Genomic DNA, 14222 nt, shown 5'->3' on the forward strand with positions numbered 1-14222 from the left:
TCAATCGACTCAAAAAGAACAGGGACTGCTCCTTTGTTTAACACAAGGACTACTGAATTCCAAAACTACATAGATCTACTAGAGCTGCCATTTTTCTTTGATGACACAGTCTAAAACGTTTAATGTGCATGTAAAAAAACCTAATGCGGCTCTTTGCTAGCAAACCACGACCGAACACCACAAAAATACAGTGGAGATTGCTTTGATATTTTCAGAGATTGAAGTGTGCATAAGTGGAGATGTGCATGCGAATTTTGGTGGCATCAGTCGCAGTTTTCCAACATTAAGCGACGCCAAGTCCCTTGACGTGAAAGATTTTATCTCGACCGTCCCATTTTGACGGCTTGTGCTTTGACAAAGACGTCATCACCTAAAATGATTATTACTCGCTGTTGAGTATTTTGTAAAAGTCTGTTCTGAGTATCTCTGAATGTAAATTCAAACGTACTGTAGCTCGTCTCCCGGGACCACCAGTCCACCGAGTCCCGTCCCCCTCTGAGGCAGACGGGTGTGGGTGGTGGTGGTGCTTCTGACAAGAGCCTGCCGTTGTCCCTTCTATCACAGCCAAAATTTGACTCTCAGCTAATAATACCTTGAACTGTGACGCCGTCCTGCTCGAATCCTCTTTACTGGCTGCTCTTGCTTGGCCTCGCTGTCAATCATCCTTAAACTCAGCCTTGTCAACATTTTGAAACAGATGGAATGCTTCCTCTACTTAATAACATTTTTCTATTCATATGGTGACTTTTTTCTCAAAACTTTTTCTCATCGCTGAAAAGTGGTTGCTATGGAAACCTAGCGCAAGAATAAGGACTGATTAAAATGTTTAGATATTTTGATACAAGAAAATGGCAGCATGAGATTATGTATATGATGTGTTTGGGTTGACTTCCTCTTTAAATGTCTTTTAATCAGTATTTCAATCAGTATTTCACCAACACCCGAACGTCTGCACACACACACTCTGAAGGTTATGGCAGAGTCTGGCGTTACTATATCCTTTAGCTTAACATGTAGCCCACCTCTCTAACACCAGTTACGCTGCCTTGGTTACGTCGGCTGACGGCTACTTTGTCCGCTCAGGCTCGATGTTTTAGTGGCATAATCCTCAAAAGTGCAAGAGCTGCTTCTGGGCCGACTGTAATTTGTTTGCGATTGTCCAGTTTCCATCTCGGTCAGTGAGGTGCTTGGCTGACTTCAAAATCAAAGACTCAAATTGATCCACGCCAATCCAGCGCAGCTTTGAAGCTCTGTGTTTATGCTATGCGTCTATTTACGGAGATTTTGGCTGACAAGCGGGGATATTTGTCTTCTTATCATCAACATTCCTACACGTGTTAATCATTTTCCCAGTTTGCATTGTTTCCGAGGAGACCGCAACACCCTCCATCCAGCTGTTTGCTTCCGTTTTTAACGGGCTGCTAAAAACTGCTGCGGCGAGGGATCATAGCAGATGAGCGCATGTGAGGCACACGTGACAGGCGTGACCTCTTGCCGCCGCTAAAGATACTTTTTCAATAGGAACAAAAAAAAAAAATATGCGCCACGTGGGATGGCTCAACGAGGCGGAAAAAAGAGTTGCGCGAATGAATAGCGATATTGTTTTAATAGAGGTTAAATTATCTCCGCAGCTCTGTGTTCTTTTATGCGGCAATATTTACACTCATCTGGTAAATGTTAGCTTAAAAACCTTTTTTCTTTGGTTACTCGGGAAGTAGTAAAAAAAAAAATGGACTGAAATGTGCTCAAATATGAGGACAAATGAGCTTGTTTCGTCAAGAAAATGAATGATATGCTGCTTGCTGCCATGTCACACCAAACTCGAGAAGCAAAAAAAAAAAAAAAGATGTCAGAGGCTAAATTAGTTCATTTTGAAGACAACTAAGCTTCTATAAACAAGACAGTGCATGGTATGCTGCTTGCCCTCATGTCTTTTCAAACTATAGAAAAGGATCTTGGGTAGGATTGGAAATTGTTAATTGTGACCCAGAATGTACCAAAATATGAGAATACACACAGTTTTTTAGTCAAGAAACTGCTTGGAATGCTATTTGCTGCCAAGAATGACTAAACTCAGGAAGGAAAAAAATATGTTGGACACAAAATGTGTAAATTCTGAGCCAAAATAAGACAAACACTGAGGAAATTGAGCTTCTTTAGACAAGACAGTGCTAGTATGCTGCTTGATGTCATACCTCACTGAACAAAGGAATATAAACCCAATTAGATAATGTTGACCATAAATATGTCAAAATCTAAGGACAATCTTGACAAACTCAGAAAACAGGAAAAGGATATTGAATGCAAAATTGGTTCATTTTGACTGAAATTGTGCCCAAATCTGACATTAAACAGCCATTTGCTGCCAAGATTAATCAAACTCAGGAAGGAAAAAAATTGCCATTTGGACACAAAATGTGTTCATTTTGAGTGAAAATATGCCAACACGTGAGGACCAAGCAGCTTCTTTTGTCAAGACAGTGCATGATAGGCTGCTTGTTGCCGTGTCTCACTGTACTCACGAAGAAGGGAAAACACATTGGATGCAAGTTGTGTTCATTCTGTGCAAAATGTGCCCAAATCTGTCAACTAATACGCTTCTTTAGTTAAGAAGATACATGACATAATAATACCTGCTGTCCTACATCGCTGAACTCAGAAAATAGGAAAAAGTAGTTCAATGCAAAATTTGTCAATTTTTAACCTGAAATTTGCCAAAGACAAATTGGCTGCTTTAGTCAAAGTGCGTGTTAAGCTGCTTGTTGCCAAACCACACCAAACTCAAGAAGGGGAAAAGATGGAAGTTTCCTTAGTCAAGATAATGCATTATGTTGCTTGCTGGCGGGTAAAGGACAACGATATTCAATGCAAAATTACTTAATTTCGATCGAAAATGACCCGATATCTGAGGATGAATAACCAATCGTAGTAATGACAGGGCAGGTTATGCTGTGTTGCAACGCCTCCCCCTCGGGTTAACAATATGATGTGCTGTCTGCTCCGCCCACTAGGCAGGACACACATCGCCACAATATGATTGGCTGCTGCAAAGAGGCAAAGTAACTAATAAAGTAACTTGTATTCTAACTTACTTTTCAAATCAAGTAATCAGTGAAGTAACTACTAACCAAGTTGCTTTTAAAATGGGCAACTGATACATGCATTCAGGAAGTCACAAATATTTAAGATGGCTTCCTGTGTCAACGTGCCCTCTGGCGCCCCCCACCAGCCCAAAGAGCATCCGTAGAGTTGGCATTTAAAATTGAGACGGACTTTAAATGTAACATAAGGGACACTTTTAGTTTGTCGTGCCTCTGAAGCGTGTCGCTGCCCGTGGACCGAACCAGCTCCCCCGAGAGGCGTGGGCTCCGACTGTGTGCGTGTGTGTGCTTTTGTTTACACTCAAAACAGTCTTGTCTTTGTACATGAGAGTAACAATCAAGATGTACTGTTTTGGGAAAGGTCACTCAGAGTTTGCGTGCATAAATGTCGCAGGGAGGCTGGTATGTCACAACAATGACATCACGTGTCACGTAGCACAGCTTTTACATGTTACCAATTTGCCTTTAATTTAGAGGGAACAGGGGGCAGTCCAAGCTGGTCCATCAATATTCTAAAATCCAGAGAGAGATGCTTTTATGTTCGTTACAAGCTGCTGTATCAATAATATCATTTGGAAGTCACATTTTTACATATTGTTACTTTAAATGGTGGTATCCCATCTGGTCCATCATAATTACAGATTGGGAGTTTGGGAGAAATATGCTGTTGTCTTTATCGCAAACTAGGCTACCTTCAAGTTGGATATGAAGCAGTTATGAGGACGTCAAATAATTGCACATCTGTGCTTTAAATCGGAATTCAATTTATAATACTGAAACAGTCATGATTTACGTTATTTTCTTTAAATTTGTATATTCTTGGATAGTGTTGGTGCCCAGTCCAGCCCATCAATAGCACTAAAGTCAGGAGAGATGCCATCAAGATATTTCTGAACTGGTCAAACGTTTACATATTGATGCTATAAACCTAAATACTGGCTCGTGTCCAGGCTGGTCCGTCAAAAATTTGAGAGACATATGCTGTTCCTTTTATTGTTCCATCAAAATGATTTCTGAGGCACATATTGATGCTCTTAATGAAAATATGCAAATGGACAAAAGTTGGAATTCACCTTGGCGGAATAACAAAGTCACAAAGGGGAAGTCTCGCCTTTCCATACGCCCAGGTGCCGCTCAGTCGGCCGGGCGGGCGCGCTGCCAGGGTCACCTTGCTGAGGGTAACTGAATCCCCGAAGGCTCTTGTACGCCCTCACTCTCTCTCCCTTTCCCTCTGCTGAGTGGGGGTCAACCTAAATGTCTTATGTAAGATCTCCCTCTCTCCCTCCCTCTCTGTCTCTCTCTGTTTCTCCCTCTCTCTCTCTCCCCCTTTAGTTTTGCTACCTTCACATTGCCAATATGCAAAGTCGAGGGCAGTATAAATAGATTTTGAGATGCTTGCATGTGCTTGGTTGTGTAAATATTACAGTAGCGCTACTGTAAAGTCAAGGATGAGTGAAGGTAACAAGCACGTTTGCACCAAGCAGTATGAGGGTGTGAAAAAAGAGAACAAATAAGACCTTTTTAATTATAAAAATTAAATTATATAATAATAATTTTTCTGTGATACAATTTCTCTTTTAATAATGATAATTTTCTTCAAGTCTTCTTTTGTTTTAAACAACCCGGCTTTTGTTACAGCCGTTTCCTCTAAAAATAAACTCTACATATTATTACTCTTCTCATACGATTTTTTTTCTTCTTGAAAATATAACACTTTCTTTTTTAAGTGACTTCTTAAACAATAGAACTTTACTATTCAACAAATTCTAATGTTTCTTTTTTGTTGAAAAAGATTTTAAGTTTTTCAGTTCACTTCTGTTTTACCGTGGCAATCTGCGATAACGTCAACAGAAGTAAGCTGAAAAGTGTGACATATTTTCATACATCAGATTTTTTGGACTGAATATTTCATGCTGAACTTGACAAATATTCATTTCTTATCCTCCTTGCTTCCACCAGCATGTGTCCTACTACTGACTGTTTTCCAGTGTCCAAATGATAAATGAAAGCGTTCAAAAGGCTGTAGCAGTTGTGTAGGTCATGAAGGACGAGCCCAACAAGATGGACTCGTCCCAGCAAACAGATGCACGGCAAGTCAAGAAAGTCACGGCGCCGACGTGTGCGAGATAATATTGTTACGGGCCAATAATGAGCTGCGAGGTGGCGGCGGAGCTCGGTTGGGCTCACGTGGTTCAGAAGAACCCCGTTGACCCACATAAGCACATTAGTGCGCACGGCGTATCTGTAAACAAACAGCTGAAGTGGACGGACACACACAAACACACACATGCATGCACAGAAGAAGTTGTGCCGAACAAGAGTGAGTTTGTCGCGCACGTATGCCAGCCGTCAGCCACGTTGCCACATAAAGGCTCATCATTCTATTCTAATTTAATGTTATTATTCATGCTTAACTGTGGACTTCATCCCCTAAATGGTTACTTCACATCAAAATGGCTGCCCATCCTGTTGAATTTCATGCAAATGTCCTTGAGACTTGTTCATGTGTCATTTTATGACAGTAATGTCCATGCGATTTCATGTCCATGGATAAAACTGGTGTCAGGGTAAAATAAAATGAAAGAATAAACTTTAAGTACCGAAACTCTTTTTCATGGCATTGGTTGCCAAAATGGCTGGTTCAAGCCAAAATGGTAGATTTCCGTTTGAATTTCAGGCATGGGTCCTTGAGATTTTTTTTGTACATCCTGTTATGCTCGACGTGCACCTAATTTCATGTAATTGGTGAAACTGATGTCAGGGGGCACATTCTTAATTTCCAAGGACCTTTTTCATGGAATTTGCCAGGCAAAAAGGCTGCCTCAAACCCAAATGTCGGGCTTTCTGTTAAATTTGAAGAATTGGTCCTTGAGACTTGTCCTTTTATACTAGTCTTCCCAATTTCATGGTGATGAGTGTGATCAGTGAATCTAGTGTTTGGTGCAAAAACAAAAAAAAAAGATCCAGGCCCCTTTTTCGTAAATGCACTCCATTTAACTCATGCACTTCCAGACATTTTCTGACTTTCTTTTACTTTTAACGTTTGAAAAAAAAAAAGAAAAAATATAAATAAATTCCTGGGATTGAATGGCTGGACTGTGAAAAAACAAGTAAATTTGTCAATGGCAGTGAATGAGTTAGAGAATTGGCTTCTAAAATGTCTGCTTCAAAACAGACTGAATTTGGTTGAATTCAAATTAGAATGGCTGACTTAAGTTTCACATTCTTGGAGATTCTGTGCATCCTGTTGTGACAGTGAAACTGGTGAGGGTTAATTATTTCTAACATTCCATGATACTTTTTCATGAAATTTGCCCAGATAACGGCTGCTTGTTGTGTCTTTGAGCCTTTTTTGCCTTCAGACATTTCCACCAAGTTTTGTATCAATCCATGAAACATCTATTGGAGGCAAATGTTTTGGAACTTGTTAGGAAAACTTGTTTTGTAAACTAGTTTTACCGGGTTGCATACATACTGTCTGTTTTACCAGGATATTTGCAAACATACGTTTTCAGGCATGTTGAGGCCCCTAAAGAGGTGATGAATTTGTCCCTTCATAATAATAAAAAACAGCAATTTCAAGCAGGCCTTTGCATATTGTGTTGCTGGTTTTAGCTACCGCTACCCGACCAGGCAGCTTCTATTCCCAGCTAAGTGTATAAGTCAGTATGTATATAGGACAGTGTTGGACAGGCAAGGCCGCAATAAAAAAAAATAAAAAAAATAATTTAAAAAAGCCCCAAACTAAACCGGCAAACATCCGCAACCTGACAAGGCGGCTTCTGCACCCATGCTGCCAGGCCTGAAGTGACTGTACTGTTCATGATAGAGTGAGTGGCTTTGAGTGGAAGCTGTGATGAATCACTGGTGGGACTTCCCGGCTGCAAGCCCTTTTTTCTCCCAGCGTGCAGATTACTTGAGGAAAAGCTCGAGGATAAGTCGCGGCCCAAACATCCTTGTGTTACAGTGGGCCTTTGGTTCTATTATTATCCTGCGTGTAAGCAGCCCCACCGGTCTGAGAAGCAACAGAAAACTGGGGGCCTTGTGTACTCGCGCCGGTCGGGGGAAATAAACATCAGCTACACCAGTTAGCTCTCTTTGTGTGTTATCTTTAAGAGATGAAAGGACATAGAAAACAATGAAGCGGTCGCCTTGGGCTTTCTGTGGGGAAGGAAGAAAATAAAGTAAAGGGAAGGGAAAATAAGGGGAAAAAAAGCAAGCGGCAGAGCGAAGAATGAGACCTTTTGATCCGTGTAGTCGGTCCCATTGAGCAAAATACGTCGTCAGAAACAGAGACAAGACAAGACATGGGTCAGAATAGTAAGATTGTGGTCCTAGTTCACAACATTGCAGGGCAGTTAGGTCATATGCGATAATGATGAAGAGGATATTTTTAGAGTCATTGCATGGCCAGCACTGTAAACTCATGTCTGGCTTACAGTTCTGAGGTTCGGGATTCGAATCTCGGCTCTTTACCGCTGTGGCGGTTTCTGGCATGTGCCTTACTTACAGCAGCAGCAAAAACAAACAAACAAACAAACAAGAAAAACATATGCACTATTTGTGCTCCCTGATGGATTTGCCCTCTGTAGCAGGATGGGTAGCAGAAATAGATGAACGTAATAGGGGGAGCAGATGACATACAAGGACGTCTTACACAATTTTGCATCAAGGAAGGCCAGACAGCAACACTAAATTAAATTTACAATCTAATCCTTAACATAAAAGAAGGTAGGACTGGGAAACAAAGTCAAAATTATTGCAATAAGGTTCCCTTTTTTTTTTTTTTTCATTTGCGTAATGCAAGCATTGTATTGTTAAGTGAAAATAAAATATCTTATCATTGTGTTGTTAACCAGCCTGCCAAATTGAATTGAACTTGGAAAAAATATTTGCCAAGTATAAAATGAGGCTCCAAAATTGGCTTTCAGACATGTGGTCATGTCCACTGAATGCGCTGATCAGCAAGCTTGGCAGAAGCCGGATAATGATCCTGATCATTTGAATCAGGGGTGTTGGTGGAGGGAAACATCTAAAACAGGGGTGCTTAATCCCCGTCCTCAAGAGCCCGGCCCCTATCCAACCTGTTTTCCATCTCTTCCTACCTGAACACACTTGATACAAGTGATCACAATCGTTATCAGGCTTGCGCAAAGCGTGGTGATGAGCGGATCATTTAAATCAGGTGTGTTGCAGGCAGGGAGAGATGGAAAACAGGCTGGATAGCGGCTCTTGAGGACCGGGATTGAGCACCCCTGATCTAAAACATGTCGAGGACCGGAGTTGGTGACCCCTGACCTAGTGTGTCACTCCCTTGTACTGTACTCCTTTCATTTTTACATGTTTTCTGGTATCCTTAAAAAAGAAGTCAACACCAAAAAATTCCTGACAACAATATGTTCGACCAATCGCGACTCCTCTGTTTTCTGACGCTGAGCCATGACTGGTTGTTATCTGAGCCCTGAGCAACTGTGACGTCATTTTCGGTCGACGGAAAGTGACAAAATGGCCGCCCCCTGAGATGGACAAAAGACGGTGGATTTTACTGCTTAACTCATATTCCACAAACACAATATCAATCAGAATGCCGTGTTTAGACTAATGGGGCTGTACAACATAATATTGTAAAGAACATTTTTAGGGTGACTTCCACTTTAAAGCAACATCGCTGCAAAATCTGCATGGTCGGGTAGCCTCTACTGCAGGGGTGTCCAAACTCTGCCCTCAGGGGCCGGTGTCCTGCCTGTTTTCCATCTGTCCCTGCTTCAACGCACCCGATTCAAATGATCAGCAAGCTTTGAATTTGATAACAATCATGATCTTTTGAATCAGGTGTGTTGCAGCAGGGACTGTTGGAAAGCAGGCAGGAAAGCGGCCCTTGAGGACCGGAGCTGGACATGTCTGCTCTACTGTTTCATTTGAGTCTTTTTTTTTTCTGCACAGTCACTGCCGCCTGGCCTGCAAGCAAACCTATACACCCCTCTGGGGGTGCAATCTGCCCGATCGGGTAGCAGTGGCTAATGGAAATGATAACTGTTTGTTTTTTTCATGAATGTTTTCCACCTTCGCTCCTTGTAATCCTCTTTCTATTATTGTGATCAATCTGAGGTCCAGCAGCATCGTTGCACCGGCTGCCACGTCGGGTAACTGATGATGTTTAGTTTGAGTCTTTTGTTTGGTACACAGTCAATGCATCCTGGCCTGTCAGCTCTTCTTTCGTAAGCATGCAGCGTGCGACCGGAAACTCCTCTCGCCGAAGAAGCTGCCTAGTTGGGTAGCAGAAAGGGAAATGGATTCTGTCTAATGCAAGCCGTAACTGGGATATTGTTTGTTTATGAATCCTCCCTTGTCCTGCTTGTTTATATAATTTGGATAAATGTAAAGGTCTAGCAACATTGCTGCACCAGCTGCCTAGTCAGGTAGCGGCTGGTGTTTAGTTTGGGGTCTTTTTTTTTTTTGTGCACAGTCACTGCAGCCTGGCCTGTCAGCTCTGCTTTCGTAAGCGTGCAGTGAGTGACCTATATACTCCTCTGGGGGAGGGAAAGTCACCTTGCTTCTGGACCGGCAGGCTGCTGGCTCTTAATGTGAGTTGGGATGCACGTGTTGTGTGTGTTCTTTTTTTTTTTTGTTAGTCTTTCGTCACAGTGCAGATTGCGATGTCAACGCCCGCGACAGTGCGATAAGGCCCGACGTGCGTTCGCATGTGTGTTCTGTAGATTAACATGCTGAAAAACATGGCTGGACATGGATTGGATTTGCACACACGCACGCACGCACACGCACGCACACACATTCACACACATTAGGGGAAATGACACGGCCCAGTGCCAGAGAGTCAGACAAACACCTCACCAGAGACTCTTCTAAGCGTCCTAACAAATTGAATGTGTGTGTAGATGGACGAGGGGGAATTAGATCAGCGCTCCTGATTGCATCCGAGTGTGCCGCCGGAGCCCTTCCCAGCTTGGAGGAAATGTGAGCGAGAGAAACGAGAGAACACGAGAGAGAGAGAGAGAGAGAGAGAGAGAGAGAGAGAGTAAACGAGAGGTTGGCAGCTGCCTTGATGAAGGATGGAAGGAGAATGTTAACCAGACAATCACCTTGCATCTCATTGATTTAGATGGCAGAGAGGCAATTAGTACAGAAAAGAAGAGGGAAGCTGAGGCCACTTTGGATGTTTTGATACAAGGTGTTCTCACCGTGTACCCATCTACATGTGTGTGCGCCTGCACGAAATGTGTGTGGGTAGGGCACTAGGTGAAATATTTGAAAATCACAAACCCAAGAAAATGACTTGTTACTCCAATTTTTGGGGAAGAGCTTTTGGGGTAAACTGTATACTTAAAAAAAACACTAGCTGCCTCAAGGGGTAGCAGGAGGTGTTCGGTTCACCTGTAAGAGCTGCTATCACAAACATTATAAAGAGACCGATATTTATTTTGCAAGGCCAATAACGATACCGATTATTAGTAGTGAAGGAGGCCGATTTGGAGCCGATAACACTCGTCAACAGCACATTTTAATCAGAGGTGGCTTTATGTGTCCCTAAACCAATTTTTGACGCTGATTTTGATTGGAACGTTTTTCCTAGCGCATCAGGAATTTGAGATATTTTCATTTATTGTTTTTAAGATTGACCTGTAACGGCTTGCACAATACAGATTTTATAATGTGTTGTAATTAATAGCCATCTGACCTGTTGCTGAACCTATCCCTTAGTTCAGAAATATTATTGAATATATTACTATACTGTATAACATATTAGATTATTGTTATTGTATTAATGACATGTGTTGTGAAAACCTGACGTGCTAGAGAAAAAAACGAGGGCAGATTCACAATCAGCGCGAAAAAATAATCTAGAGTTTACTTGCATCTTTGATTTTAAAAAATGCAAACAATTTTTGACCAGTGTAATTATTTTCAATAAAATGGAAAATATTGGCGTCAAAATAATAAATAATAAATATCAATAATAATAATAATAATAATAATAATAATAATAATAATTACAAACACCAGCTCTAAAACTCCAGCTCTTAACTTGGTTGAAATGTCTGCTCATTTATTTGAACGAAGTTACGCCACTCTCTCGCTCTGCATGAGTATGCGGCACGCGTGTGTCGTTGGTTTAGCGGCTTCTTCGTGTTTGGAGGCGGCTGCACGCTGCCTACAACAGGCACAATGCCGCAGTTGCGTTTGCTTTCTGATTTTGTTTTTCTGTCGCACATTTTATCAAAGGCATTTATTTTCCATTGATATCGATCACGTGACTATCGCGATAAATATTGACATTGAATTATATGTCACATGTTAAATGTGATTGCCTTGTAAAGCTATTTTAGGTTGAGCAACAATACTGTACACGCTGCTTGATCGGGTAGAGTCTGGTAGCTGGTGTTAAGTTTGCAATTTTTTTGGGGTGGGGCTGTTCCACAGTCAATGCATCCTCGACTGTCAGCTCAGCTTTTACAAATACACAGTGAATGGCTCCTCAGAGACTAGAAGCTGCCTGGTCGGCTAGCGGTGGCTAACATTAGCAGTCGCTCTGAGCACGAGCTGCCTGGTCGGGTAGCGGCTGGTGTTTGTTATAGGGAAATTTAACGTGGCACGAATAATGTTGGTGCCTCACCAATGTCTCATATACTGTATTTGTGTTATGTCCTTGCAGCTCGCCCCTCAGGCAACCTTCCTCGACGGCCAAAGTGTGCCTAGTGTGCGGGGATGAAGCGTCGGGCTGCCACTACGGCGTGGTGACGTGTGGCAGCTGCAAGGTCTTCTTCAAAAGAGCCGTGGAAGGTAAGATGCTGAACTTGTATTAAACAGAGAAGGTTTTGCCGGGATGTTGTGGTGTGTCTGTCTGGTATGATAACCATACATGTATATAGATGGCTGTGGCTGTGTTTTCATTTTGTTTCATTTTGGAGGCGCATGGGAAGTTAGTAAAAACAATGCCCCTGACACCAGTCTATGTGATTGTGGTTTTTTTTTAGACATTAAGCGACATTGAGATTTTTTTACACTAAGCATTTTAGTCTGTCCCTGGAGAGAGCGTTACTGACCTGGACAAAAGTTTTTTTTGTTGTTTTTTTTTAAATGGCTGAAACCATCTAAAAAGTTAAACAAAAATAAAATAGCATTTCAAGGATTTGCTGTGAAAAAGGGGAATGTGAGGGCAGGTTTAATTTGTTAGCTAAATATTAAAGTGGTTATTTTATCATTTGAGAATAAAAACCGCTGTTGCAGTCATCCACCTTAATGCGCCTCTGAGCGTTCAACTGACAATTTCAACGAGAGCAATTGTGCTCTTTCCAAATGAAATGCCAATTTGAGCTTGATGATGTTTACACATCGTCGCTAGGGAGACCGACTTGACGTCGCACACCTCACGTGTCTCGTCTGCCCTAAAATAACAACAACACAAAGATAGCTCTCAGTTTCTCGATGGCACCTGCCGCAGGCCGTGGCGGCATAATGAGGGCAGCTCGTGACGCCGCCAAGGTTGCCAGCAATCGCAACTCGCCTGACCCCTCCCGTCATCTTCTCTCCTAAGTGTAAAGAAGAGGAAGGGATGCAACGAGGCGAGGAGAGACAGAGGACAGCGATGCAGCGGGGAGGAAGGACAAAGAAAAAGTCAGACAGATAACGAGACTGGGGGAATTGAGAGGGATGGGAAGCGATGCGTCAGCACCATGACACCCTCCGCCTACCCTTTTTTATTGCACTATTTCCTTCTCTGAGTGGGCAATGGAGATGAATAGCAGAGAGTGGGCATCTGCACAAGGGGAAAAGAGATGAGTCTGACCCTCATTTTGATTTCTTTCGGCACTTCCTGCCTGGAGGGGATGCAACGTTTGGGCAGCTAACTGGCTCATCACTGCAAAAGTGATTAGCATTCAAGGGTTGGAATCCGCTGACTTCGGAGGGTAAACAATACAATACAACTTTATTTATACAGCGCATTTCCTAACAGCTACAGCTGTAACAAAGCACTTTACATTACAATAACTAAATAGCAATAATATAACAGGAGAAAGCAATAAATTAAAACACAAAATACTATATAGAATAGAGACCGGAAAAAAGTAGAAAACTGTCGGTCTCACGTCGGATCAAAAGCCAAAGAACAGTAATGTCTTCAAATGCGTTTTAAAAATGGACAGAGAGGGGACTTGCCTAACATTCAATGGAATTCCAAAGGGAAGGACCAGCAACAGAAAAGACTTGATCCCCTCTGACACACCACTTAGTCCTCGGCACCTCGAGCAGCGCCTGGTCCGCAGACCTAAGGCACCAGAGAGGTGAATAGGGCGCCCGGGCAAGGCTATCTAAACACTTGTTAACAGATAGAAGCATCTTAAAATGAACCCTAAAATGCACCGGGAGCCAGTGAAGGGAGGCCAGAATTGCTGTTATGTGCTCCGTTGTTCCGAGCTCCAGTTAGGAGGCATCAGCAGCATTTTGGACCAACTGGACCAACGCTTGAGATTACAGTAATCTAGCCAAGATGTAACAAAGGCATGGGTTACTGTTTCTAAGTGCTGGTGAGAAAGGAAGGGCTTTACCATAGCCAGTTGTCTAAGATGAAACAAGCTGGACCAAACAACCGCGCTGATTTGCCGGTCCAATTTAAGATCACTGTCCAATTTAAAACCCAAGTTTGAGACTGTTGGCTTTAGATATGAAGCCAGGGAGCCCAGATCAACAGGGTGGGATGTAGATGAGCCACTGGGACCGAACACCATAACTACTTTTTTCTTTCCGTTGAAATTTAAGAAAAGAGGTGATGTCCAGGCTTTGATGTCCTAGACAGGACAAAAGCGGTCTTAAGGAGAAAGCATCTTTTTTGCTCAGCGGGACATAGATTTGACAGTCATTCGCATAGCATTGGAAGGAAATATCGTGTTTTTGATGGATGGAACCCAGGAGCAGCAAATACAATGAGAACATAGGGCCCCAAAATAGATCCCTGTGGAACACCATACGATAGAGGGGCAGAGCATGACTCAGAGGAACCTAGGCTAACAGAAATAGTCCTGCCAGCCAAATAGGATCTAAACCACTCTAGAGCACTTCCACTAATGCCCATTTGGTGCTGCAAACGAACCTAAAGGTAAGCAT

At 42.4% G+C, this 14222-nt stretch overlaps 1 protein-coding gene across 1 annotated transcript in view; it reads left to right on the forward strand.

The window, feature by feature from the left end:
• Nucleotides 1-14222, forward strand: part of nr3c2 (nuclear receptor subfamily 3, group C, member 2) — a 79258-nt gene that overhangs the window by 36753 nt on the left and 28283 nt on the right. Inside the window, exon 3 of the mRNA XM_086032891.1 lies at nucleotides 11773-11900. Coding sequence (XP_085889017.1) covers nucleotides 11773-11900 — 128 coding nt within the window. The remainder of the gene's footprint in view (nucleotides 1-11772; nucleotides 11901-14222) is intronic.

This window comes from Filicampus tigris, chromosome 6 (assembly GCF_054856515.1).
Source record: "Filicampus tigris isolate MCC_2025a chromosome 6, RoL_Ftig_1.0, whole genome shotgun sequence".
Taxonomy (NCBI): Eukaryota; Metazoa; Chordata; class Actinopteri; order Syngnathiformes; family Syngnathidae; genus Filicampus; species Filicampus tigris.